This window comes from Montipora foliosa, chromosome 1 (genome assembly GCF_036669935.1).
Source record: "Montipora foliosa isolate CH-2021 chromosome 1, ASM3666993v2, whole genome shotgun sequence".
NCBI classification, from domain to species: Eukaryota; Metazoa; Cnidaria; class Anthozoa; order Scleractinia; family Acroporidae; genus Montipora; species Montipora foliosa.
In genome coordinates this window covers 24214804-24242303 of record NC_090869.1, presented here as the reverse complement: position 1 = coordinate 24242303, position 27500 = coordinate 24214804, and the positions used below count along the sequence as shown (strand labels likewise).

Genomic DNA, 27500 nt, shown 5'->3' with positions numbered 1-27500 from the left:
GATCTTTGAAAGATTTCCCTATTCTGAATGCACTGCTATCACGGTATAAAATCTTTTATACAGCTTAATATGCCCACTGGCCTTCGTTGACCCTCTTAACTCAAAAGTGCCGAGGGAAATTTGATTGCCCCTTAAGAGTGGTTTTCATGAAAGACCTCAAGCCAATTTAAATACGCGGATTGCCTCTATTTAAATAGAGCTAAGCTTTTTGTTTTGGTAAAATTTGTACACCTTACTCTCACGTTTGATAAAATCAAATATTCTAGTTTCACTCTCCTACCGACGCAGCACCACAGTTTCTCAGAAACTAGAAATTGGTTTTATGCTCGAATAGACAGATTCCGACGACTTCTAGTCCGTTTCAGCCTGTGAGCGGGCGTTTAGTTTAGTTTTAGGTTAGTCATTCAACTAGAGATCAGTGAATTTTTTCTATTCACGTTACTTTCAGCACCATTCTTCCTTCACAGTACGTTTTTAGCTTCACTTGGTGTCAACTGGGTTAAAATCCTTTCCTCCGCCCTACCCCGATCAAAACAACGGGTTCTTGATTAACACCTGTATTAATTACTGTGATTTAATTGCTTCATTCTCGCGATCAGAAGAATACCATTACTCAGAGTTGGTTTTAGAGAAACTAGGAGGTACGTGTAATTATTTCAAAATAAACAACGTTTTAGGTTCAAGTGATGGATACTGCGACCCCCATGCAGGCGTTAGTTTAGGGCTTAGAAGTTTATTTTCAACCAAATCCTCCGTTGCGAAAACTATTAGTCGCATAAACTTTTAGGTTCACGAATTTCCCAAGGTTACAAGATTGCAATAAAAAATACCCTCACCAGATAAAAACTGTGACAGGAATACCCGCAATTAATTCAAACACATGCAGTAAGCGGGCACTAACCACGCGATATCATTCACAGGTAATGACCCTATTTTCATGGCTCACGCCCTTCGTTAGGCTTTTAGCACGAACGCGTGACTTCTGCCCAGCAGAACAAACCATAGATTTTTCCGACCCCGGAGGGCCGATTCATTATTATTATTATTATTATTATTATTATTATTATTATTATTATTATTATTATTATTATTATTATTATTATTATTATTATTATTATTATTATTATTATTATTATTATTATTACAAAGAAGAAAATAATAAAACACGTATTGCGAGTACATGAAATTTGGATGAAGTGCTTCTGTGGTTCAAGAATGAGAAGCTGAGAATCTTCCCTGGTAGTAAAGCCACGCTATATCTCGAGGTGAAGAGTTCGACTCCCTTCTAAGACTTGCTTTTATACAGGCTTCCGTCTTTGCAAATGCTCAACTTTTGTATTCTAAAATGGCGAGGATTAAGGAAGCCTCAGTCGATCCAGCCCGGGTGAAATGAAGGATGACACTTGGTAGGTCTTGGTATTCATTGCAAACCGCGCATTGGACTGAGTTATAAAGACTTAGACATAATAGCCGTTTGAAGGTGAACTCTTAGGTCAGGTCTACAACACAACATAAGCTCGTCTCGTCAAAAGTTGGAAGTATAGCTTTTGATGGGTGCACAGTGCACTTTTGATGACTTAGTAATTGAACTTGCATGGGCATACTGGATTTGCAAGAACCAAGAATAGCTTACCAAAGAAAGAATAAAACTAAGATTTTCGCCCTAAATAGATAGTCCCCTTATTTTCTAACTGATGTGTTGAGGAAGTTGACAAACCTCAACATACATGTGATCATTCTGTGACCGTTTTACTCTGTTTCCTTTTTGTGATGCGATTCTGGGAAGATACTTAAATTTATTAGCGATAATTTAGGGAGATCACTAAAGCAACGAATGTTCTAAGTTACGATTATAAATACCAAGCATTGCATATGGGAAAATAACTGGAGATAGAAGCTTTTGTCTTTAACGGAGTCATAATCTTGGAGAAAGTTCACATATTCCACCACTACAAAAATTAAGAGAGAAATATATATAACATCAGTACCCATATTCATCAACTAAATACACTGTTAAGCGTTATTTTAGCGCTTTTAGATTAAAAGCGTAGCCTTGTTAACTAGGAGATGGGAGTTGTAAAAGGACCTTTGAGAATTAAGCTTAATTTCCCGCCAGTACTCAGAAACAAAGCTTCCAGAATTAGGCAATACTTCAGTTAGGCTCGATTGCCAAGGGAAAACCGAGGAAGAACGAAAGATCACACAATCCCATCCCATGGCAGTGTATTTGGCCAATTGCTTGGCTGGCTGAACTCAATGAAAATACGCAAGATGCCTGAAGGGAAGAAGTGTTTTGAACAGAAATATTGGCTTCGTGCTGTAAAAGAGAACATCATGATAGCCTCCATCAGTGTGTCTCGGGATCGATTCTCGCACTCGATGCATATTCCACGTATTCAGGTTTACCTCCCCTCAAAACCTAATGTTTCGAGATTCCAATTTGACTTGGAACGCAGGTGTCATTCCGATCGAGCAGAAAGATAGAAACTTTTTATGCAGCTGAAAGTCACAAAACTGTAACGGTTATTGTCTTACTCCAAATCGAAATATTATTCTTGTGTTGCATTGGACCCGTACTCCTTTAGTAAAAATACATTTTACTTGAAAAATACTGGTCGCAAAGCCGCCTTGATTTGAACGCTCTTGAAGTCACAAACGACAAAGTTGGAACCATTTGTATTTGAAAGAGATAGCACGACAGGTCGCTTAAATCTTGCATCTTGCATGGGCCGAACATTTGCATTTCACAGAAGTTCTAGAAAGCCATGAACAACCAAACAAAACAAGTAAACATGCTTACTCTTCCATCAAGCATGGTCTTTTGATGGTACGTTGATTTTCACCTGAACTTTTATCTGTGAACAGAATATTAGATCGGTCAGGTTGTACAAGTCGGCCGGTTAACTTCCAAATGCTGTGCAAAATAATGAGTCCGCGAACGATCTCGGACGTGGTTACCACTTAGTGCTTGCTTTGGCTATGTCACGCAAACTCGTGTAATTTCATAACACCCAAAATGCCCAGAAAGTAGAATGAAACATTGCAATAACCACTTAAAACTGTTGAACAACATAAACGAAATACAGCAAAAGGAAAGAGAAGCATTGATGGACACAAATGGACAAGATTGAAACGGATTGCATTTGTCTTGGAAAATGTCGGCCCGACGTTTTTCAAGTTTATGGCAAATCGCCTGGATAAAGATCCTTTTTGCTCAGAACCATCTTGTGATGTAACGATAATTTCATCAGTAAAGGAATTCCACATTACCGTTTTCCGTTTTTGAGTTTTAAACTCGTGCTTGACTAATGATTTCCCCTAAACACCCGAAAATACCGTACCCCCCCCCCCCCCCCCCCCCTCCACCTTCCTTTAATAGACATAATCAGGAGCCCATGACTAGGAGCCTACAGCTCCAATACTAGGTCTATGTAACGGCATTTTCACAGATCATGCTATTTTTAGACGAGTCCTCAAATACATTTTGGCTTGCACAAGTGCCTATCCTCATTCCCATGTGGATTAATTTCTCATGCAAGACTTGTGATTGGCTGGAAAGGTCCGGTTTCGCGGGAAAATCAAACTATAAGTAACTTGGTCTGTAAAAACGCCGTTTCATAGATGCAATGAAGTTGTAAGCTTCTAGTCATGGGCTCCTGACATAATGCAGGAGTTTCAACACCCATGCAGGTGATAAATGTCATAGAAGAGCGGAGCAAATCCCTATTTGTGTCCAGCTGCCCATTCAATTTCTCGTCAAAAGTCCCAAAAACTGAAGCAATTAAAGAAATGTACTGAGCTGTGCTTGTTTCAAAAACCCGGCTTTATAACATTTCCGAAGGTAACAACTTAAGAGCACCTTTCTTTCTTTAAGATATTAGGAGATAATTGCGGAACGCGAAACGTTTCGAGACTTAAGATAAAGGGACTGCTGGCCACAATACAGATATAGAGAACTCTGTGCCCTTCTCTCTTCGAATAGTTTATGGGATGAGGCGGGGAAAAGCAAAAGAATGAACAAAATTTGAATAAACAGTTTCGCTGGAATGGAGTCATTTTGAGTGTTCAGAGTCGGTCTCTTTTTCCTTATTAAAAGCATCTCATAAATAAGGCACGCAAACTTTCCGCGGCATTTCTTTAAGGTGATAAATTGCTCTTGAAGACTGTCGGATCTTTGGTTGTGTTTGTCCTTCAGGTGCTTAATGATGACAGAATATTAATGCTCCGCCGACTCCGTGCGCAGGCAACTAAGCGACCTTGGAAAGAAAATCGATCGTGTATTACAATAGGCCATTTCCGAGTTCAATTCTGCCTCCTCTTCAAAGCGAGTCTACGTGCGAAGTTTTTGTGATGGTAATTAGTTCTAATTTACATATGAATGAAAACTAATTTTAATAACAAAAACTTCGCACTTAGACTCGCTTTGAAGATGAGGAAGGCCAGAACTCGGAAATGGCCTATTAACCACTTTTCACAAGTAGGAAAATCTCTGAAGATTTCAAAGTTAAGGAAACAAAGCCCTCACTTGTAAGCCAACAATGCGTTGTGTATGAATTTCAATGTAATTCGTGTGATTCCAATCATATAGGCTACAACAGCCGTCATCTCCACCTGCGCATTTAGGAGCATAAACATTATTTCATCGGTAAACACCTGGGGCCAGTTGCTCGAAGACTGCTTAGCGCTAACCGTTGGTTAAGAGGTGTCAAAACCTATAGGTTTCCATGGTATTTAACGCTGGTTAGCGCTAAACATGCTTCGAGCAACCCGGGTCTGAAGGACAAACACAACCAAGAGAAAATGAGGGGACAGAGAGGGAGGCTCAAGGCGTTGGCCGGGATATGTTATGTCCACGAAAGTTATTTTTAGACGAGCGGAAGTCTTTGCATGTTCTAGGGGAAGTCTGTCTTCCGAGACGTCCGCATGCAGTCTTGCTTCGCTCTCAGGTTTTTAGTGAAAAGAGAAAATGATGGCGCACGTGGAAGGCTTATGAATATATATTTTCTTTCAAACATCGGACCGAGGTTGGCCTGCATGCGGACGTCTCGGAAGACTTCCACTCGTCTAAAAATAACTTTCGTGGACATGACATATCCCAAGGGCTGGACCGGGAGCCTCCTTCTCTGTCCCCTCATTTTCTCTTGACACAACCAAATATCCAACAATCTTCACGAGCAATTAAAGAAATGCCGCGGAAAGTTTGAGTGCCTTATTTATGAGATGCTTTTAATAAGGAAAAAGAGACCGACTCTGAACTCTCAAAATGACTCCATTCTAGCGAAACTGTTTATTCAAATTTTGTTCATTCTTTTGTTTTTCCCCGCCTCATTTATTCTAATATATTTTCCCTCTCTCTATCCTGTATATAACGCTACCTAACTTACAATAATTTACATTTGATGATGGTGACATGACGTCGCCGAAACGTCATGTTTTTATGTCGCTACTTTTCATTCTGAAATGTTTATATGATGTCCCGCAAAAATTTATGAACCGGCAATGGTTGAGAGACGGGGAGAAGGGTTTACGGTCCTCTTCGGAGAAGACGAGAACAGCTAACCATCTGTAAATTTGATTACTAAGACTGCACTTTCTCTTCACTTCTCCGGTTGCTGCACCTTCCGGAGTACTCTGTTTGCATGCCTTCAAAGGATTTGGATGCACGAGAAAGAGATTCCACAAAACAGCAAAATGCTAATTGATTTTGTTGACATTACCTGTCCTCAACATCAGCCTGTAAGTGCTGTGTGGTTTCAAAGTGTCAATTCTCTCTGAATCAAAAGGGGCAAACATTTAGTTTCTGATGATAGAGACCTTGTTTATTTATTCATTTATATCACAACTAAACTCAAGTATGAAACAAAAGATATACTACTTTCAACCTGCAGAAAATCCTCTGAAAAAAAAAATCATAATAAAACTTAATTAAGCCCTGGCCAAACGCGAGCGAGAGTTGATGACAGTTGACGAGAGTTGTCAAATGCAGTTACAGTACGCTGGCTATGCAACTTCCCGCCAAAACACGCGGGTTTCAGCGGTGCGACATGAAAAGTTGAACGTATGGACGGACCGATGGGTCACCATATTTCTCCACAATGGTGCTACGCACTCGCTCGCTCAGCTATAACTTATTCCGTTAAAATAGTGACAACTTATCACAAATCACTTGAGACAGTGATCACTTATCACTTAAGACAGCTGGCTTTCTGAAAAAGTCAGCTGTCTTAGCTACACATCATCGCTGCCATTTCTCTCCCGATACAGTATGAAACTGATTCAGTAGGCTCCCTGGTTCTTCCCTAAGCTGAATAACCCTTTTTATTATATATTCACTTGAATATAATTACGTTTCTGTCTTAGAGTGCAATAAAAGTTTCGTAGTGCGATACGGAACTTGCTATGAACTTGTTCGTGGATTTCGTGATGTTTTGAAAGTTCTCAAAATGCATTCGATTAAAGCTCGAGAAATATTAAAAACTTTCAAAACATTACTCGAGCCCATAAATCAGTAGCCCGAGCTACGAGCGAGACCGCGTATAGTCATGATATAATAGTTAAGTCTGCACGATACAGTCCGGCTGACTATACCGGTGGTTTAGTCCGTCTGCGACGCAGGCTAGCTACAAGCAGGCTCGACGAGCTCCTCTTCGCTGGGCGAGCGAGAAAGACGGGGACTAAGTGGGAGGGATTTCCCGCCCCCCCCCCCCCCCTCTCTCTCTCTAAAACGAATTAACATTTCATGTAACAAATTAAAAATCCCTTGCTAATGACATTGCCAAAGGGAACCGATTTAGCAATAAAACCTTTGTCTCTTTCTGTAAAACAAATTTGAAGCTGAGAATTCCTTGAAAATAAGAAACGTTTTGCTGAAGCATAACGTTTCTGTTCTGTACCGTTTCAGTTAGTCTTCAAAAGTGGCGTTATGGTTTTGAAGTCGACGAAACATCGATTTTCGCTATACTGCTACGAAACAGGCGTGATAAATAATTCAAAACAATCTATCCCGAAGTTTAAGGTAAATAGATAGGAACCTACCATGTTTAAGTGGAGTGCATTCACCAAGACCAGTCACCAGGTTTAAAACAACTACAACACTTACAACTTTTAGAATCATGGCTGTTCGAAATTGCTTTTACTTTGGATACAGTTTCAACTAGATTTTCTTATTTCAGATTTTATCTCGATTTCGTTTCCTTTCTCTGCATAATTATTTATTGCATGACAAAAACATTCTGAAAATCGTGACGTGCATGCAAATAACGAAATGAAAAAGCAATTAAAATTCAGTTGTTTTAGAAATATTGTTTTTATCAACTTTAATCAGTTGGTTTTTAACCGATTGCTTTATTGCTGAAGCCTCACTCAAGAGTTGAAAAAAAGGGAAAACTTTAAAACGAAAGGCAAACCAATTATTAATCCAAGGATAATGTGAATATCAACAAGAAATGAATGAGAAAAGGAATTTGATTCTAGGAAAAAACCCACAGGTTAATTAACTTTTCAGTACAATTGATTTAATCGCATAAAGGTTTATCTCGCTTTTCATCGGAAATTACCCCGTCAAACCAATTCACAAACCTGAGTAAATGGCATTTTTTGTTCCGATCTTTTCCTTGTTAATTTCATTCTTTGATTTAAAGTCGGAACGAAACTGTGCATCTTTTCGGAAAATCTTATTTATCCTGTCAGGTAGCTTCCCAACAGGGGCCACGGACAACGTTTGAAAGTGGGGGGAGGGGGGCTATGTTTTGGCATGGATAAGGGGAAGTTTGAGGGGCGAGAGAGAGGTAGGAGAAAACAAACCCATGCGGAAAAAGTTGGGGGGGGGGGGGGGGAACTGATTTCATCACCATAAGGTCAACATTTCCTAATTACCTGGCAGAATTCTGTTATTAGATGATTTTTTTGCAAGCAGTTTCCGCGTTCAGCATGCCTGGGTTGCCACGGCATTGAATCAAGAACTGGCCAACATCTAACAGAAGCTTTAAGTTATAGCTCCGTTATAAACTAGCCGAGTCTGTCACTAACTATTGTGGGATAATTAGTTGCACAGCAGGCTGCATAGTTTTGTTTTTGCGGCAATCTCCCAGTCAACTGAACGACAATAGAGAGATTTAGCATCACGACAAAAGTGAACACGTGACCATGATTTTCCCGCCATTTTCTGCGCATGCCGGCTGCCGCTTGCCGTTTCTACGTGAGTGTAGGCATTTTCGCGTTTGCCGTATACTCGAGATTTTCTTCTACATAAGAAGTTGTTTGCGGAAAAAAAGTACCCTAAAACCATTTTACGGTATGCCAAAGGAGGAAAAATCAGGTTTCATGGTTGTAGATAGTTCACAACTGACTCCTTGCCGCAATTTTCTTCATGAACTCATGTTGACTCTCTGTTGACCAACAAAACAGCTTCATCGAAACTCTCAAAATTTGACGGGTAATGATTTCATTTTATATAGCGTCTTTTTGTACAAGTAATGTTTAAAAAGACTCCGCGTTTTGTTTTTGCTTTTTTGTAACTAAATACTCGAGTTGCCGTGGGTCACACGAAGCTAAAGTCTATGCTCCGTGACAATGAGGTTAGCTTTTCTTAATCTGTTAAGCCATTTTCAAACGTCGCGCGACTGCCGTGTCGAACTTAAATGAATTAGACCCGGCAGTGGCACGACCATAGCATGGGAGTGGTTTCAAACGTCGAACTTAATTCAGTTGCGCCAAATTCAAAATCAAAGCCGGAACCGATAAAACAAACCTTCCATCCACCAGCTTCACATACAGGACAGCAGCTTAAAGGAAGGTCGGAGGAAGTTTGCGAAGGCGATTTTTAACTCCAGAAGGCAACGACAGCTGATGCAACAGTCCATGTTACATCATTTTGTTACAAGGAGAAGATCTTTTCGCAAAGTGAGTTCATTTATTGTTCTTCTGGTTTCCTTCCACGAAACTCAGCGCTAAGGTTGCTGTGGCACAATCGTGCCGGCGTCTGCAGAGAGAAACGTTGGCTGGTGGAACACCGTTTTGAATACGTTCAGGGAGAGCAGATTCAAAAGAACTTTTCGCGTCTCAAGGGCAACTTTTTGGTTGTTCCTCCTCTGATTCAATCGAATGTATATCCGCTGATCATCTACAGATGATGTCGAGTATTTACCACAGAAACTGGCAACTTCTGAAACATTGATTTCTTCGACTTCTTTTTAGTTCTTGAATACAGCTGGAGTCGCCGTTGAATCAGTCCTAAACTTCTGCGTGACGCCGTTTTGTTTTTGAGTATACAACTGGAACGCATGCGTACAAATTGCAAATTAATTAAAACTACATTAATTAACGTTTGAAACCATGCCGAACCAGTGCCGTGCAGCTGACAGACCCTGTCAAAGTTAATTGTCGTGTCGAACTAAATTCAAGTTGCCGTGCCACTGCCGTGCCAACGTCGAATTTAATTCCAAAATTAGTTCGACACGGCGGTAGCTCGATGTTTGAAACTGGCCTTTTAGACGATTTATTGATATAAAAACAACAATAACAACAACAACGGAAAAAATGAAAACAGAGCATTTCTTCAGTCTCAAATGCTGACTGCATCTTTATCGTATCAGTCCTCTTTTTAAACAATGAATTAAGTGACATGGGCACACTCTGTAAGCGCAAAAAAAATGTTTAGTAGGGCGCAGCCAAACGGAATTTATAAATGACTAGGATAGTACGCGCACTCTCGTTGGTAAATAGTTGTGTTTAGATAAGGAATGTAAACACGGCTGTGACATCAGACGGATTTTGATTGGTTATGTGTTGTCAGACGCTCGTTTTGATTGGCTGGTAGGAAATATGAGCGTGTATCAAGAAAATCTGTTTCAATCAAAAAGTGAAAAAACAGCATTGTTCTAGCTTCATTTGTCGAAAATAATTTATAAAAGCAATAGAGGACCTTTTTCAGTGTTTACATTGCCTAATCTAAACACTTGGGGAGTTAGGAGAACAGGCCCTTTTTCGAAATAGCAATATTCATCTTGATAGTGAGTCAGTGAGGACAAAAACAATAGAAAAACGTTGGAATGAATGTGAAAAATATTAACATATCATCCAATTTCCTTTGTCTTTGTCCTTTGTCATTTTGTGTGTCCTTTAAACCCCGCTTTCAAGCTGAATTTTAACGTATCGAAAAAGGCCATCCGAGACAGTTATCTGTCTCGAATTCTCTCAACTCCCCCTCGTGTTTAGATCATGAGGCTACGTAAACAAGGACAAAGTCCTCTGTTGCTTAAATATAAAGGCGAATGGGGGAGACGGCAAACCAGATAAATGATGTTTCGAAGGCCAACTCAAGCAGTCCTAATTCATCGAATATTGAACAAACTTAAGAACGCCTGTGGTGTTTTCAGGGGCACGATTTCAAATACAACATGTTGAAAAATTCCACCAAATTCGGTCATTTTTAAAATACCATCTTTTTGTATTAATTTCAAAAATTCATTTATTTTGCATTTTGGCATGCTCGTGTACATGGTGTTTTCATTTATCTTAGTCGACATGCAAGGAACTACAAGCGGCCATTTTGTTTTCAATTATAGCTGGCTTTTGGGCGTTTGCAATTGAAAGATGAAGACCAATGGTATTTAGGTTACAAATATTAGAGACGCTTTTCTCAACGTTTGCTAGAAATTTAACGTCTTTCGTTTTAAGTGATACCGCGCATGCTTGACTTCCTTCCACGCTGACCATTCGAAAAGAAGGCGAAGGGACCGAAGGAACCGTAAACCAAGACGAGTTCTTCCAATCCTCATATCTTGCGTATAAACGCATACATACTTCATAGGCCATCGCTTCTTCATACTCTAAAAAAGCCAGGTGGAGACTACTTCAGTGTAACCTCAAACTTGAGATAAACCACGTCATCTTTGCAGTAACTCCTGTCAGGAGCCCATCTGGAGCGTGCAACTTCCATACAGCGTCTGTGAAACGGCGTTTTCACTAGTAGGTTTATTTTTAGACTAGCCCTTCCCGCGAATTAGGTCAAATAACAAAGGCAGTTCCGGTTCGGTGACCCTATGACGTCAGCTTAATTTCTTGTAATTGGTCATCGGGCTCCTGTGGGAGTCTCATTCGCGTGAAATTCAATCTAAAAATAAATCGGTCTGTGAAAACGCCGTTACACGAACACAGTAGAGTTGTAGGCTCCGGGTCATGGGTTCCTGCTAGAGAAAATGAGGGGACAGAGAGGGAGGCTCCCGGTCCAGCCCTTGGGATATGTCATGTCTACGAAAGTTATTTTTAGACGAGCGGAAGTCCTTGTTCTAGCGGAAGTCTGTATTCCGAGACGTCCGCATGAAGGCCAACCTCGGTCTGATGTTTGAAAGAAAATAAATATTCATTAGCCTTCCACGTGCGCCGCCATTTTCTCTCTTCAATAAGAACCTGAGAGCGAGACAAGACTGCATGCGGCCGTCTCGGAAGACAGACTTCCTCTAGAACAAAGACTTCCGCTCGTCTAAAAATAACTTTCGTGGACATGACATATCCCGACCAACGCCCTGAGCCTCCGTCTCTGTCCCCTCATTTTCTCTTGGTTCCTGCTGCTGTCACGAATGTCCTCTTGAAGCACAAATCGCCTTGCTCCTTTTCCACGATTTCTGTCAGCGTGAGGTCGTGTAATACGTAGGGGCTCAAAGTATGCGCAGATGTCTTTTCCGTCTTTGCGTTGGTCCCGTTGATCCAGTAGAGTAAAGCTGTATCTTGGGTATATCGTAGTATGGAGTCGTACTCTCCCACTTGAACCTGAAACGCAGAGAAGCTTGATGAAGCATGCGCAGTTTCAAAGAAGCAATTTGCCAGTAACTCGAGGCAACTTGTGACTCACAGAGAGCACCAGTGCCCATTTCAACCTCCTCGACAACTTTTCCCGGTCTTTTACAGTTAACTGCAGACATTTCTTTCTTTCAGTCTTCGAAAACAACCTTTCTTGTCTCTAGGAAGCATAGAGCATAGCCGCCATATTGGAAATGTTGCGAATTAAGAGCTGGTGTTATGCGCAGTAAAAATACGCAGTGCAAAACTGCGGCATCACCTTAGGGAATCAGATTAAGCATGCGCAGTTACAAAGAAGCAATTTTCCTGGGGGTCAAGTCAGTGTGGACATTTCAATGTTAGTGATGTTTTGAAAATTGGTGGGTCATATCAATGTCACTTCAGGGAAAAAAACAGACCATCCTCGAGGGCACCGACTTCATGTTATGATTCCAAAGAATACCTCTTACTAACGGACTTCCTTACTATTTATGGCCCAAGCGCGAAGCGCGCGGGCTATAAATCAACGGGAAAAAACGAGGATCCGTAACTTACAGTACGGACCGAGAAAACGAGGTTAGTAAGATATTTATTATATCTCTGAGGTTAACCGGCGCGCGGGCAGGGAAACTAGTCAATGTGAAGCGGAAGGTTCAACTGCCACAAAGAATGCCGTGCCAAAATCCCAAAAACTAAATCTTCGTGGCTTTTAAGTTTGAAATAGTTGCTTGCAAGATTCAAACAGTTTTCAGTTCAAGTTTATGCAACAGAAATGACATGAAAAACTCGCTAGATGATGTTTTGTCGAAATTTTAAATTTAGCGGGCTGTACAACGGGCCGTACTGTAGAATACGGCCCGCTAATTTAGCCAATTACTGCGCGTACTAGCTGAGAGATATAATAATAATTATTTAATTCTCAACCTCGGATAATGCAATTCTCGTGCTCTGATTGGTTCACTCAATCTCGATTATCAGCTCATATACCTTAGTTTGACCTTATATGGTAAATGATTGATCTAAGTGTTGCCAAGCCAAAAGTTTTTTCGCCGGAAACCCAAATTTCTCCCCGAAGAAAGCAAAAAAAACGTTTTTCTGGACAGCTGGGTTAAATTCCGACGTTTAGAAGTACGCGAAAAGGTAAGAAATGTTTTTGTGACGAGCCTGCGTCTGTCTGACCACAAGGTGTTACACGACATTGCATCGGTTCTCATCAAGTTTTTTCGATTTCGCTCGGATGATTTGCTCACTTTTTTCGCTCGCATTTCGTACTTTCTAAACTTTTGGAGTTTAAAGGAATTTAATAAAACAATTATTCCATTCGCGCTTGTTGGATATGAGACTGGTTATAGCCAACTCGGCGCTACGCGCCTCGTTGGCTATTTACCATCTCATATCCAACGCGCGCTCATGGAATAATTGTTAAATAGTAACCAAGCTGTGGAATTTAATAAAGCTCTTTGTTTTCCACTTTTAACCCCTCGTTTGAACCAAGCAATGCTAGAGGTATTACTTACTCACTTACTTCCTTAATACTGTATCATACCTACAAAAGACCGATTGACTATTATTGCATTGACTATTATTATTGCATTGGTTATAAAATGAACAGGCACGGATGCACGAATAAATGAGACCGCACTGAATGTTGGGGAGGGGTCCATTTTAAAACTTGCTATTGCGAAGGAAAAGGAAAAGGGGTATTTCTTTTCATTGAAAGGAGATTTTTTTGTTCCGAGAGTTCAATTTCGATAGACCACACTTCTCCAGGACCTAATCAACATTTTAAGGGTTTCACAAAAAAACTCCGAAATCTGCTACAGTTCTAATCAAATTTATACCAAACGCGTGCGTAATAGCAAGTGAAAATTCATTCCAGTTTCAATCTCGAAAAGAATTTTACCTTCAATTCCGGTCTGCAGCACTTAACAAAAGGTCTAGAATAGGTATCACAAGACCGAAACTTCCTAATGCTGCAAGAGTAGAAGGAATAGAAGGGATCGGTGTGCCAAGAAATGTGGCAAGTTTTGCAGTTCAATAGACGAGATTCCCTGAGACTTCTTCGGCTCTGTGGTAGCACGGTGCATCGGTGCATTGGCTATCTATTTCTAACAATAAGTTAAAGTGGTACTATGACCAAAAAATCAAATCTTTTTTTTTTTTTTTGGATTTCAAAATTATGTCAACTTAACACTTAGTGACCAAGTTTTAAGCCTTAATTTTAAAAAAGGCACTTGTTTATTTTAACAGGAATTTTCCTATTTAAAGGTCCGGCATTACTAACTTTAAAATCTTGAGAGAGCTGGATCGAGGAGAAAATGACGTCAAAGACTCACAGTTTAAGAATGCAGTGCGTTTGTACGCGACTGAATTAATCTGCAGCACGGGAGTTTTCGGACTTTCTGATTTTTCAATTCGTGTTTTGCACACATAATAGACTGCGTTTACACGGTGATCGTTTTAAGCTATTGAGTAAATGACGTCACTTTCCCTAGATCCAATCCTCTAAGGTCATCTCGGTCAGTTTTGAACGTGAGTAATGGCTAATGGCAGACCGTGAAATCAAAGTAAACAGCCTTTGGATAAAAATCAAAGCTAAAAATTTTGCCAGGCAGGTGTTAAACAAAGGAGCGAAGATGGCACAGTCGGTTAGTGCGCGGCCTTGGTGCAAGAGGTCCTGAGTTCGATTTCCGGATCTCATCCTTTAAATACCCGTAAAACGGAGCACTGATGGAGTGGGGGGAGTAAAATGAGCGCACTGTCGACCTCAGGTTTGTCACGTGAATTACTGTTACGAGTTGTCGGCGTTAAATATGGTTGCTTTACTTTACTTTACTTTACTTTACTTTACTTTACTTTACTTTACTTTACTTTACTTTACTTTACTTTACTTTACTTTACTTTACTTTACTTTACTTTACTTTACTTTACTTTACTTTACTTTACTTTACTTTACTTTACTTTACACACTTTCAAAATCTGAAGAAATAAAGGAAGTGATTTTTTGATCATAGTAGCTGACTATCTTTCTTGAGGAGCAGAGTTTAAGGAACGCTTTTTCACATTAATTGTCCAGTTTCAAGTGCTCCAGGACGGCTGGTATAAAAACACCGAGGACGCATTTTTACAGGCTTAGCCTCCATTTGAAGTGAATATATTAACTAATACCGGAAGGAAGAGGGGCATGAAATTTGAAACTAAACAAAAGACAGATTAGTAAACAAGTCATCTTCAGGCTGGAATTTGTAAATATACTCAATTCAGATGGAGGCTTACCCTGTAAAAATGGCTTACCCTGTAAAAATGCGTCCTCAGTGTTTTTATTCAGCGGTCATGGAGAACTTGAAACTGGACTATTGTCTGTACTTCTATACAAGACTGAGGTTGAAGTTGAGGAGAAGAGCAAATGGCATTAAATGACGCTTATCAAAATTGGCACGCTCCTAATTAAGTGTAATTCTGGACACATCTGTGATAAATACGAAAATCGTCACGTCGGGTCTAATTTGCAGGTCGCAGGTCGCGGGTTGCAGGTCATTGTTTCACCAATACAGAAAGTATCCTAAACATTCTTAAAAGCTAACCTTAGGCCTAAAAACTTTTGTTTAGGCCTAGTTCGGCCTAAGGTTAGCTTTTATGAATGTTTACGATACTTTCTGTATTGGTGAAACAGTGACCGGCAACCCGCGACCTGCGACCTGCGACCTGCAGATTAGACACGCCGAAATCGTCATAGCAACATTGCTAACCTTAAGGCCTTAAGGTTCAGGAACCCGCCCTGATTTAGCATCCATAAGCTTGCGTGTAAAGTCCGTGATACGCCAAATAAACTCTCCGTTTGCCGTTCGACTTCGCACGTCTGCGATCTCCTGTTTTCGAAGAAGTGGGGTTTCCTTCTGAAGTTGAATGTGTTCCTTCTGTAACTGGATTCTTTCTCTTTGGTTTTCCAGTTGCCTTTTTTGCGCACATACTACGTCGTATAAGGAATTCAGATGAATCTCAGTGCTGGTGGATAGGTGATCCACCATCTTGTATCTTTCCGTCTTCAACAAAAATTAACATGACAAAATAAAAGACATAAACAAAACTGAGTAAGAAAAGTGGTACTTTTTCCTGGTTTTCTTTAAAACAAGATCAAACGTAGATTTTCACGCTTTAGTGTTCAAGTAAAGTTTACAATTATTACGTAGCAATATTGAATCCATTTTTAAAATACCTTAAAAGTACACCCAGCTTCAAGAAACTTGCATGGAACCACAAGGAGAGGACACTCAACGTTCATGTGAAAAGTGAGCTGTTGGGAACAGGGAAAATCATAAGAAGTGTGAATTATAAAGCTATATTGGTTACATTCTTTATGTCCGCTAAAGCGAGCGCCAACCTCACTTTTCACGTAGTTATCCCTTCAGTAGAACTTATTCGTATTCTCACGATTGCACTAGAATGAGCATGCAATGGAAGCTCGTGCGGAGGAAATAATTTGCATCTCGAAAGATTCCCCCGTATCGGCCTCCATTCTATGCTCACTTCAGTGTAACCGTCAGAGTAGGAATAAGGCCTATTTTCATGCATGCATTAAAGAACGATAGGCCGATTCCAAACCTAACATGCATTCAAGAAGCCTCGTCGCTCTTTTTTCTCATTCTGCGAGGAGCCAATGACTTTAAAAACGACAATTTGGTTGTATCAAACGAGTTTACAACAGTAAGATAAATTTGTGAGCTGACTTTTCGACCGTTAACCCTTCATGAGAGTGAAGACGCACGCCACTCTTAAGAAGGGCTAATGCTCAAAACATCAGCAGCTGACAGATATTTATTATGGTGGTAAAGCCTGGTTTTTCACTTGCGACACAAGCACAAACGCAATTATGAGTAGCTTATGTCAAGTGAAAATGCACGTTGACATAGATAAGCATCAAAATCAACCACGGCATCCGCCATTTTGTTCAAATCCCAGACGCAGGGAATCTGGAACGAGCGCTTTAATTGGCCAGACGTAACAAATTTCCTTGTCCTTATAGACCGAATGCTAATTAGACTAACTAGCCTCGCTCTCAACCAACATTCCTTTTGCATTTTGTAAATGCGAACGAGGCTAGTGAGTCTAATTAGCACATAAACAAAAGAATATCTTTTTGGCCGCCATTTATGCATTCGGTCAATGCTGTGCTTCGTTTTCAAACAACGCCGCCAAGCGAACGCAAGCATTAGCGCAAGCACAAGGAAAAGGAAAAATTCTGATCCTTGCGCTTTGTGCTTATGCTTTTCACGGTGAAATGAGCGCTCTTATGCTTACGCTCAGTGTGCTTACGTCGTAAGAGAAAACCAGCCTTTAGTGTCTTTCGTGTTTCTCTCCCCACCGACCGCGTAGCACCTCGGTTCCCTTAGAAATTAAGGACGGTGCCTACTATTGCTATTGCGCGTACGTTCTGCGCATCTCCAGATAAACGGATTTCCTATCGGTGATGCTTACTAATACAGGAATATTTTTGCGCGGTCAGGAGCCCATCTGGCGCGGTTTGAAACTATCCGGAGAAAGTAGATCTTAGTAAGTACTCTTATTAACCAAAAAGAAAATTGGGGGTAACCATGCATTTTTGAGAGATAAATTAAGCTTCAATTTGAGAAAGAACGCTATGCATTGCTTTGTATTTTAAAGCTTTTTACAAATATTATTCACGAATTATCTTTGAAAAATGCGTGGTTACCCCCCAATTTTCCTTTTTGGATTTCAGTGACACTTGCTAAGATCTACATTTCCTGCATAATCACACACTGGGGCAAAAATATCTTTAATTAGTAGGCACCGTCCTTAACCCTTTCGTTAGGACATGCAATGACTATAAAGCCAATTCATGCAGTCAGTCTTTGCATAAAAAAGAGAGTTCGTCATGGTCGCCATGACGTTATAGGCATACCACATAAACTGAAACAATGCAACATTCTTGTATGTTTGCAGTTACGAAAGACTTTCCTAGAGACCACATCACGAACTGCCATACATCCAAAAGTATGTCATTTTTTAATTGAAATGGAAAGCTTATCCCCTGAAAGACTCAGTGACTGACTATCAGTGACTCAATGGCTGAAAGTTTTCATGTGAAACCCCGTATCTCGAGCCCACAGATTCATCTTCCTCTCTGGTGGCTATAAGCAATCCCCAGTACGATGTCCAAACAAAACTGAGTCCTTCGAATAAATCAACTTCTTCACTGTTACGCTTTTCATTAGCTTGCGGAATCCGATTCTGAAGTTGCAATCATCAGTGTTCGTTTTTCATTGCTGTCAGTGACAGAAGCGAAAAGGGTAAATGGGTCCATGAAGCGTTTTGATTGGCTCGCGGTTCGCCACCCATGGGTTTGCTTCACGTTAAATCCGTGATCTAACAGCTGGCTACATTTACAAACTCGGTCCTTATTTAAACCACACCTTGTTTTCATTAGTGCCAGAAAGCAGGCTCGACGTGCAAATGGAAAATTCTATCATCAAGTAACCCCACTTCTTAAAAAGAAAACAAACCGCTCTGTTTGGCCAGCAACTCACAACTCAAGTTGGCCCACTGGAGAAAAAACGAACAGGGGCGTCCAAAAAGAATTTCTTATCATATTAATATGAAAACAAATAAACAGTATTAAAATACAAAAAAGAGAAGAATTTCTGCCATCCTATGCCGTTTTGAAGTTCGACAATCAGTCGTTTGCGCTACTTTGCGGCGATGCCGAAAATTTATGTTCGTCTCTTTTTGGTGAATGCTTGTCTTCCTCGTGACTTTAATCCAATCCTAGTCAGGTTTTAAAAGGTATGTATAGCCGAAAGGACACTGATTTTCCAAAACACAATTACTTTTTAAAAAGCCCTCCCTAAACATGATCAGATCTTTAAATGAAATTGCAACAGCCTCTAAATCCAAAAAAGAAAAAAAAAGTTAACAGGATTTGAGAACATGTAATTGAAAAATAAAATCCTTTGTTTTACATAAAATGCTGATCTGATTTACTGGGCTGTGTCTTTAGCAGAACATACTACGCCCTAAAGAGTCTTCACGTGATAAATCACCCGCAAACTACAAAATAAACACCTGTTGGTATAAATCACGTTACTGCATTACCAAACATGTTGTATTTGTTAATTATCAGCGTGTTTTGTTTGATTTTTCCCTCAGTTTGCTCAAAATGTGGATTACTAAGAATAGACAGTTTTAAAACAAGTTGAAGATAGTGTTGATGGCACTCGCCTTTCATCCTGCCTTAACACTGTGTTCGGTTCTCAGACTGAGAAAACTTTACACCAGAGAATCAACATCCCTCTTTCGTACTCTCATAAAACCGTAATAATAATATAATAATAATAATAATAATAATAATAATAATAATAATAATTACGAAATTTAATTTGCCAAATTGAGTTAATAATTTTCACATCAAATAAAATTCTGGCTCTTGAGAGCGGAAGACAACACACACCATCCACAAATAGTTCAGCCACGGACGGCAACCGGAAGTGAGCTGTTTTCCTTTTTAACTTGTCTTGATACTGCCACATTTATATTGCTTAGTACGTTTTCACTATTAGAGACGATTAGTTTAGAAATTGGGGGGAGATCACTTTCCTGGAGTGCGACACGTTCACTTCCGGTGTACGTCCGTGTCTCAAAAACGCCGCATGCACAAGCTACCTATATGCTTTCCACTAAGGTCCGAGTTCGACGTCATATGCAGCACTTGCTCAAAACGTGAGCCAATAAATTCCTGTCGTTATATTGACAGAGAATCAATAGCGTGCTCAGAGCCGATAAACAGACAAGTGTTCAACGAAGTGTGAACAATCCGTCCCCATATTTATACTCAATGCGTTTCCTCTCTGGAGACCATTTGGACCTTGGACACTGCGCGGGAAGGTTTAACCCCAGCGACGATCATTTCCCCATTTCGGTGAAAACGTCAAGAACATGGCCTTTTCCTCCCTTGTTGAAGAAGTATCAACTTTCGGTCAAATTTTACATGTCTGTTTCCTGATTTGCCTCTTCCTCTCTGGAAAAGCACTGTGGGAGCACTCTTTTTCCAAGTTGCCTCCGGGACCATTTGGCTTGCCAGTAATAGGTGAGAATTTGTGCTTAAAAAATTCAGTGATCTCTCGTTGCAGTTATATCTCAGATAACGTTTGACCGAGGGAGAGGTGCACAAGTTTTTAAAACGTTTTTCCCGTTTAAATGACTGAATCAAACAGCTCCAAAATTTCTCCTCCTTTGGTTAGATCTCACTTATTTAGTTTCATTTCATTCATTTACATCAGTATTTATTTCTCCTGTTTATGAAAGTTATCAGAAATATGCAGTAATCCCAAATAGGGGCAAGCTCTGATCCTCCAAAAGAATTGGGTGACAACTGGACTCGTTTCGCACCTACTGAGACACTTAAGAAACCTCGCCAGAAATTAGTTTGACAAAAATGCACCGTTGCTTTGTTTTTCCCGCAGGCAAAAGTCAAAATTGCGGCAACTTCAGTAAATGACCTCAAATCTGCAAAACAGTCAGTCTTTCTCGCCAAGAAAGGCGCTTTGTACTCCAAAACTGCATAATGAGTGAATAATTATCGGTCCCAGACCTTGCATGACGCCAGCGCGTGTTGCGTGCTCTCGGCCGGCGAATTATTACAATAACCGGTTAGAAGCTGCTAAACCCCCATGCCTTGTTCCACAAAATAAATAATTTTTCAGTAAGCCAAAATCAGTAGCTAAATATTTACAAGGCCAGAGTGTTCGTTAAAATTGCCAACTGCCGTCATTTCATGTGAATTTACTCGAGTCCTTGGTTGGCTCCTATCAAAACTGGGTTAATCCATATTGGGCTAAACGGCTGAATCAGCTGAATTCCGTTTAACCGAAAAGAAAATCTCTGGCTGCCGATAATCTTTTAATATGATCTTCTTGCGTGCCAAGTTACAGAAAAAAATACCGTTTAAGAACTCTAATCATGTTTTTTTTTTAAACTGAAAATCCAAAGCGCTTTCGGTAAAAACTCGTCACCAAAAAGCGGAAATGAAAAGACAGTTCCGAAAAGAAAACAAGCAAAGATAACTTTGACTAACAACAAGACTGGAATTTCGTTTTGAGAAACTAGACACAGTCAAGCAAGCAACTAACTTAAAAACTAAAACATTTGGCTTTTTTCCCACAAAAAAAGGTAGTGTTGTTCTCGGCCTTTTATCTGTAAGGATAAAGACAAAGTGGACTTTGACACAGTGCATCACTTATACGAACTCTGTCAATCGATAAGGGAATATCTTGAAACATTTCACGTGCACAAATTGTTTTCTTTTATTCTTTGCTGGAACGTAAACATATTTGCTTAAAGCCCATTTTCCAGTGGATGAATACGTTGGCCATCGTTCTGATTTGAACTCGACTTGTTATAGCAACTTTCCGAATTAAACACCACACGTCTAACAAATTTCGGAAACTGGAGTCACCCTGGCTTTATTTCTCCTTTTCTTATCGGGGATTTCCTTCTAATACAGCGAACTCAGCTTGCCGACTTTTAACACTTTTTTGCTCTGTCACTGTAGGTAGGTCGAATCTTAAATGACGTCACCCATCGGTTTCGTTTTGATGACTTCTGACAAGTAAATGTAGCTGCGGTTTTTTTTTCTCCCAAGCAGACAACAAACTGATGTCGCTATTAGCTTAGCAAATATCACGGAGTTATTCGGCTGTTGGTTGGGAATATTCAAGAACAGGTTACTCAAATGTAGGTTTCTGTGATAACCATGGTTCACTGACAAAATAAAACTGTTCCAAATCAAAAATTAAGTTGCGGGGAAAAACTTACGTAAACCCAAATAGTTATGATTGCAGCTGTAACTTTTCTACAACCTCAGCACCCACACTCTCTCATTTATAGTACTAAGCCAAGACCAAACCGGCAGAAAAATTGATTTAAGCATTAAAGTATCCCAACCAACCAAGAGCAAAGATTGTCCCGCAAAGAGCTTGAACTAAAAGTTCAAATGTAAACGTACGCCGATTGAAAATGAACGCGAACTGAAATAAAACGTCAAACTGACGAGCCGATAGACGAGAAAGAAGATGATAGGCAGGGGTACTCTGCCATCGGTTCAAGTGCTACGAAATTTTGTCCTAGAAGGCTAAAATGAGAACTAGCAATATCAGTGTTCTCTTATTTCTCGCTTATTTGCGTATGATAAAATGAAATTCTAACAAAGAAAGAATTGAAATATTACGGTGTAATGACAATAATTTATTAATATTGCGCGAGCCGCCTCCTTCCTCTCTTTCTACCACGTGCGATCACGTGCCGTTATCACCCCTTCGCTCTGAAAATCGAAATAGAGAAAGTTCATTATTTCTCAAATGACAATCGAGTTAAATAAACGGCTGTCCTCTGACCGAACCTGAAGTAACTTTAGAAGGGTCAAAATAGGAATAGTTTATGTCATTCGAATCACTAGGATCATGGTTCTAGGATACTTTTCGGTCCTAATTATTCTCACACAGACATGAAATGGCCTTAGCCCGAACAATCTTTGAGTGAAATGTCGTAATCCAACAAGAATAAACTTAAAATATTTTTTTGTAGGGCGTGCAAGACTCGACCATGAAATCTGTCACATCTACAGATATCCCTAGCCTTCGTTTTTTTTTCTACCGACACGTACAATCGTTTTGTATACTGAAACAATCCAATAGTCCTTAATCAAGCATTGAAGTACATGGCTTAAATATAAGTACATAATGGCCACATTTTCACGCTTCACGCCCTTTGTTAGGCTTTCAGCACGAACGCGTGACTTCTGCCAGTGTCCACACTCGAAGATTGGATATTCAGCATTAAAAAAGAAAAGCAATTATAGCTAGATACAATGGGTGGTGTTTCATCTTTAATAAAATGATCTTTTATGCTGGCACGTCTCATCTATTGCTTTGGGCCTAAACGCGTGACTTTTGCCATCCCCCTACTGACTCGTTCCCAATGGAGGGGGCGGATATTTTGTGGCAGACCATCGGGTTTTTCAGTCATGTAAGACGGTTTTACATTAAATCGACAACGACAAAAATGGCACTATTCTCCCAATAGGACACTCTAAAATTCTAAAGGGTACTTTTTTTATTCATAGGTTCATGTTTTCGTCTGGGCCACAACCCCCATCTTGATTTCACCAAAATGGCAAAGAAGTACGGTGACGTCTTTAGTCTGATGCTCGGAAATCGTTTGGTTGTGGTGGTGAATGGTGTAAATGCTATCCAAGAAACCATCATCAAGCAGTCCACTGCTTTTGCTGGGCGCCCACGGCTTCACACCTTCCAGATTGCCAATCCTAATGGAAGCAGCCTTTCTCTTTCTGATTATTCTCCTCAATATAGACTAACTCGCAAGATTGGGGTCAGTGCTATCGTTAACTTCGTCAAGAACAAAGACGCATTAGAAGAAAAACTGTTGAATGAATCGCAACGCTTGGTTCACTGCTTCAGGCAACATAAGGGAAAACCCGTTGATGCTCTGATAACTCTGAAATGTGCCACAGCTAACCTCATCCTTAATGCACTCTTTGGAGTAGAGCGTTCATACGACGATGAAGGACTTGTACATATGCTCAAAATCGCAGATAATTTTCGGAAGTCGGTGCATGGTAGTAACATGGTTGATTTCCTGCCACTGCTAAAGTACCTTCCGAATAAAGCGCTTTCAGATCTTTGCACGACGATGGAGACTATTTTGGGTGCCGTCGCGAAGATGTTTGAGAAGAATAGAGAAACCTACGTTGGAGGAAAAGTCCGCAACATTGCTGACAGTGTAATTAACGCGATTGAGAGAGAAACGGAGAAAGAAAAGGAAGATCGCTCACCAGGGAAGGACACCTTATGCATGGCCCCAGTGCTCAGTGACGAACAAATTGTCCCAGTCTTAGGAGATCTGTTTGGTGCCGGATTTGAAACCTCCTCAATAACATTGTATTGGGCCATAGCATACCTCATAAAATATCCCGGGATCCAGCGACAGTTGCATGAAGAATTAGACCGAGTGATTGGTCGGGAAAGATTGCCAACCCTGCAAGACATAGAGTCACTTCCCCTTCTGCAAGCTTCAGTCCTTGAATTATTAAGGATAACCAGTGTCACCCCTCTGTCTCTACCTCGATCCACCACCTCTGAAACGAACATAGGTGATTTCACAATTCCAAAAGACACTGTGGTCTTCATCAATCTGTGGTCAGTGCATCGTGATCCCGACACCTGGAAAGACCCGGATGTATTTGACCCATCTCGTTTTCTGGATGGTCAAGGTCAGCTGATTGATCCAAAGTTCTTCGTTGCCTTCCTTCCATTCTCCGGAGGTCGCCGCAAGTGTCCTGGAGAGCCCCTGGTGATGAAAACAGTTTGTGTCTTCCTCGCGGTGCTTCTTCACAGCTTCCAATTTACGCAGGATGGGTTACCAACTGAATATCAAGGAATTAACCTTGAAGGGCAGTATGGCCTCACGCTGATGCCAGAGACATTTTACGCTAAAATTGAAGAACGCTTTTAATATGTCAAGGAACTTCACTTCCCAAGGGTAAAAAATCAGAGTATTTTCATATGTATAGAACGTTTTACAAGTATCATATTTCTGCTGGAGTGGCTTCTTCAGCATACTTTGTAAAAGTGTTGCATGACCTTCTATGCTTTGTAGGTTTGAAGATAATGGTCGATACCATTAATTAATCAGTGAGAAGTGGAATGCGTAAACTAATATAACTAAGGATTCTACGTTTGGTTTCATAAGTTTCCGAAAAACTGTTTATCTACTAAGATTATTTGCTGTTATTAAATCTTTTTATACTTATTTAGGCGTCTCCAAGTTTCTTCGCTGGTTAGCACAGGATAAAGGAACCCCAAGATTCACTCGAAACTTAAACTTTCCCTGCATGTCCTTCCTGACCAATTGACTTCACTTCTCGGTCTCCTCGGACAAAGTACAACAGTTAAAGATTAATTTTAAGTTTAAGCTTTATTCACTACGTAAACTATAGTATTTTCAGCACGTAAAACCGGAAATACTTTATAAGGGGACCGCATGAACAAGAAATTTCAAAGCTTATGCTACGATGACAACTCCATGCATCACTGTGTTCCTGTAAAGACAGGTCCATATACCTCTGCACAGTTCAAAGCTGAGAGTTCATTGCGTGTTTTTATGGTAGAAAGGTCTAGAGTTCACAATAGCATTCGCGGTGGTATTTCATTTCCTCAATTTACCGCCTCTCATAGAAAAAAAATCCATAACATAACGACAGAATTGAATGGTCTCGATTTCTGCTTCCGACCCTACAGTGCGGGCCGGTATGAGCGTTACTAGGATAGGGTCGCTTGAACTGATACATCAGGGGAATTCACGCGCCTGTTTCAGATCTTCAGTACCGGTTAGCATTTCGGAAAAAGGGACACATTTTGATATATTTTAATATCTAGCAAATAAAGTTATCCAAGCTTTGAATAGATGACCCATGACCGTTCTATCTTGCCGGATATTGTCTTCAATTGAGACTGAAAGTAAATGCAAAATCGAGCAGTTCTAGTTTTTGGCAAGAACAATTTCTTGGCTGAGTAGCTACACAATATAACGATTGCAATCTGGGCATTTGAGTTGCGTTGACTGTCTTTCGGGTCCATTTTTGGAAGCTTTGGAAATTTTGAAATATGTTATGGCAGACATCCTATGAAAATTAAGAATGGACGAGTGGGATTTATTCAAGCACTTTCTCTAAGTTTAAGGATCTTTCAAGAGTCTGATCCAGTGCTGCACTGTCGCGCTTTAAGTACTTTTTTATTAGGAAATGGCATTCAGTTACACTCAGGTGAGGCGATTCACTTGGGCGGCGCACTTCGAATAAATCCCCAGAGCCTTCGTGGAACCAAAGAAAGTTGCGTACATTAATTGATAACCTTTACAGATCTTCGCACCATGCCACCAATTTAATGTCATTCCTATTCGAGGCAGCAATAAAAGCAATTAGGTACTGAGTTGAAAGCAAAAGATTGCGGCTTATCGAGCTCCCAAAACAATTTGTGCTTATCAAGTAAGTTGATAAAGGCAAATCTGATTCACCATAAGATAAATTTGTGAGCTGAAGTTTCGAGCGTCGGCCTTTCTTTAGAGCGAATTCGTTGTGGCGAAGGGATCTAAAGGGCTAATGTCATGTGGTTCTATTCCAGCAGTCCAAGGCCACAGATAACTCTGGCTCATGCACCATTGAGTCTCCATTAGCTATGACTATAAGTGCGGTGGGTTCAAATCCCATCTGAGACTCGGATTTTCTGTGTCTTTCATAGTTGATGTAACTATCACAGCTTGATTTGTGGGTCGAACGAAATCCGTGTTTTGGAAGGAGAGCAAAAGGCGGTCAGCGTAGGAGGTTATAATTAAACTGTGCTTGATCGCAAGGTAGTGAAACTCTATGACCTCGGTCAAACTTCTTTTGGCATTCTCAATAAAAGTGCAACAAACTGTTAAGTAGAAAAGTTTGCATGACTTCAGTCACGGAGCAGTAGTGAAAAAGGGAGTGCTCGAGCCAAGATACTGGGGCTACTATATATGACTAATAAGATCATTCCTGGGTGTATCTTAAATTGGAAGTAGTCAAAGCCATTCCCATATTAAGCAGAAGTAGAAAAAGGTAACTGTGATGGAGCAATATTTTCCCATAACCCGGCCATGATCACGATTTTTTTTGAGTGACTGTAATAAATTAGAGATTACATGCATCGGTTAGAGCACGTGTGTCAATGAGTCCGGAAAAACGGAAAAAACACGGAACAAGTAGTTATTTGTTACGGCCCTATTGCATGACTTCAGCCGATCAAAATTATTACAATAAAGGACAGTGTAGTTTGTTATGACGCCGTTTCTACGGGCAGAAATAGGTTATGTAATATTTTGCTAAAGGCAAGTTTGCCGGCTGATATTTGAAAGTGCACAGTTATATTTTTGAAAGTCTAACATATTTGTCTCTGGAAATACCTATTCAATCTGGTATCTTTCAGTTTCGGTCAACTTCGACTGATCACGATCGAGCCAATGGTCTTGTCCCATAGTTACTTTCAAGGAACAAGAATAAATGCCCTCATTGCTCCAATATTTTTCCTCTTTCTAACAGGTAAAATTGGGAAACTTACTTATAAGTCATCGTTTAAAGTCCTGTTTTTATTCTGCCAATTCAGTCAAGTGAATTTTGAGCGGAATACGCCAATATGAGCGCTCGTTTCATTAAGAAATCAGCGGTCACACAGCTTTTCAATTACATTGATTATGAACTTAACCGGTCTTAACCTGGCAACGAAAACAAAGAAAAAATTTTGTATTTCCAACAGCAGCAAAATGTGTTGAGAGTTAAATCAGAATTATTGCCGAAGGGACAAATCAAAACTGACCACAAGCGAAGTCTCGTCATTTCCTGAAGTCAATTCTATTATCGGTCCTCGACTCACAAAACAGAGCCTGATTTTCACTTCGACTGATGAAAAAAACCCACAAGCCGGTTTTACAACCCTAGAATTTAATTTCTTTATTTGCCAAAAGATCCCCTCCTTTGCCTTGAATCCTTTATTCCTATACACAAAAGAAAGTTCATGGACTTTGGCATTGTATTTTAATACCAAAAGAAATTAATTCAGTGAACAAGGAAACATTCGACATTGCACGTGAACAAACGGACATGTTTTGATAGT

General features: G+C 40.2%; 3 protein-coding genes across 5 annotated transcripts in view; 1 reads left to right on the top strand and 2 right to left on the bottom strand.

Annotated features, from left to right (window-relative positions):
* The window catches only part of LOC137994292 (TNF receptor-associated factor 4-like), a 27890-nt gene extending 20707 nt beyond the window's left edge, over nucleotides 1–7183 (bottom strand). The window contains exons 1-4 of one of the 2 annotated variants that reach the window (XM_068839886.1): nucleotides 7036–7183; nucleotides 5718–5771; nucleotides 2801–2855; nucleotides 1861–1949 (exon numbers count right to left, since the gene is read on the bottom strand). In XM_068839886.1, the coding sequence (XP_068695987.1) occupies nucleotides 1861–1949; nucleotide 2801 (90 nt within the window). In that variant the 5' untranslated portion in view covers nucleotides 2802–2855; nucleotides 5718–5771; nucleotides 7036–7183. The remainder of the gene's footprint in view (nucleotides 1–1860; nucleotides 1950–2800; nucleotides 2856–5717; nucleotides 5772–7035) is intronic. The other variant, XM_068839890.1, reaches the window with a different exon arrangement.
* A 3245-nt stretch (nucleotides 7184–10428) lies between these two features.
* The window catches only part of LOC137994257 (TNF receptor-associated factor family protein DDB_G0272340-like), a 28066-nt gene continuing 10994 nt past the window's right edge, over nucleotides 10429–27500 (bottom strand). For both annotated transcript variants that reach the window (XM_068839871.1, XM_068839868.1), the window contains 3 exons: nucleotides 15995–16072; nucleotides 15528–15821; nucleotides 10429–11769 (listed from right to left, as the gene is read on the bottom strand). In XM_068839871.1, the coding sequence (XP_068695972.1) occupies nucleotides 15537–15821; nucleotides 15995–16072 (363 nt within the window). In that variant the 3' untranslated portion in view covers nucleotides 10429–11769; nucleotides 15528–15536. The remainder of the gene's footprint in view (nucleotides 11770–15527; nucleotides 15822–15994; nucleotides 16073–27500) is intronic.
* LOC137976401 (cytochrome P450 1A1-like) lies at nucleotides 19580–24448 on the top strand. Its single transcript, XM_068823746.1, has 2 exons — nucleotides 19580–19879; nucleotides 22913–24448. Exons 1-2 carry the CDS (start codon nucleotides 19729–19731, stop codon nucleotides 24319–24321), a joined length of 1560 nt encoding a protein of 519 aa, XP_068679847.1. The 5' UTR covers nucleotides 19580–19728; the 3' UTR covers nucleotides 24322–24448.

Bases quoted from the DNA above. Each gene is read 5' to 3' on its own strand.
- LOC137976401 (XM_068823746.1), top strand. From the start codon at position 19,729: ATGGCCTTTTCCTCCCTTGTTGAAGAAGTATCAACTTTCGGTCAAATT. The intron at 19,880-22,912 runs GTGAGAATTTGT...TTTTATTCATAG, and splicing joins ATTTGGCTTGCCAGTAATAG to GTTCATGTTTTCGTCTGGGC.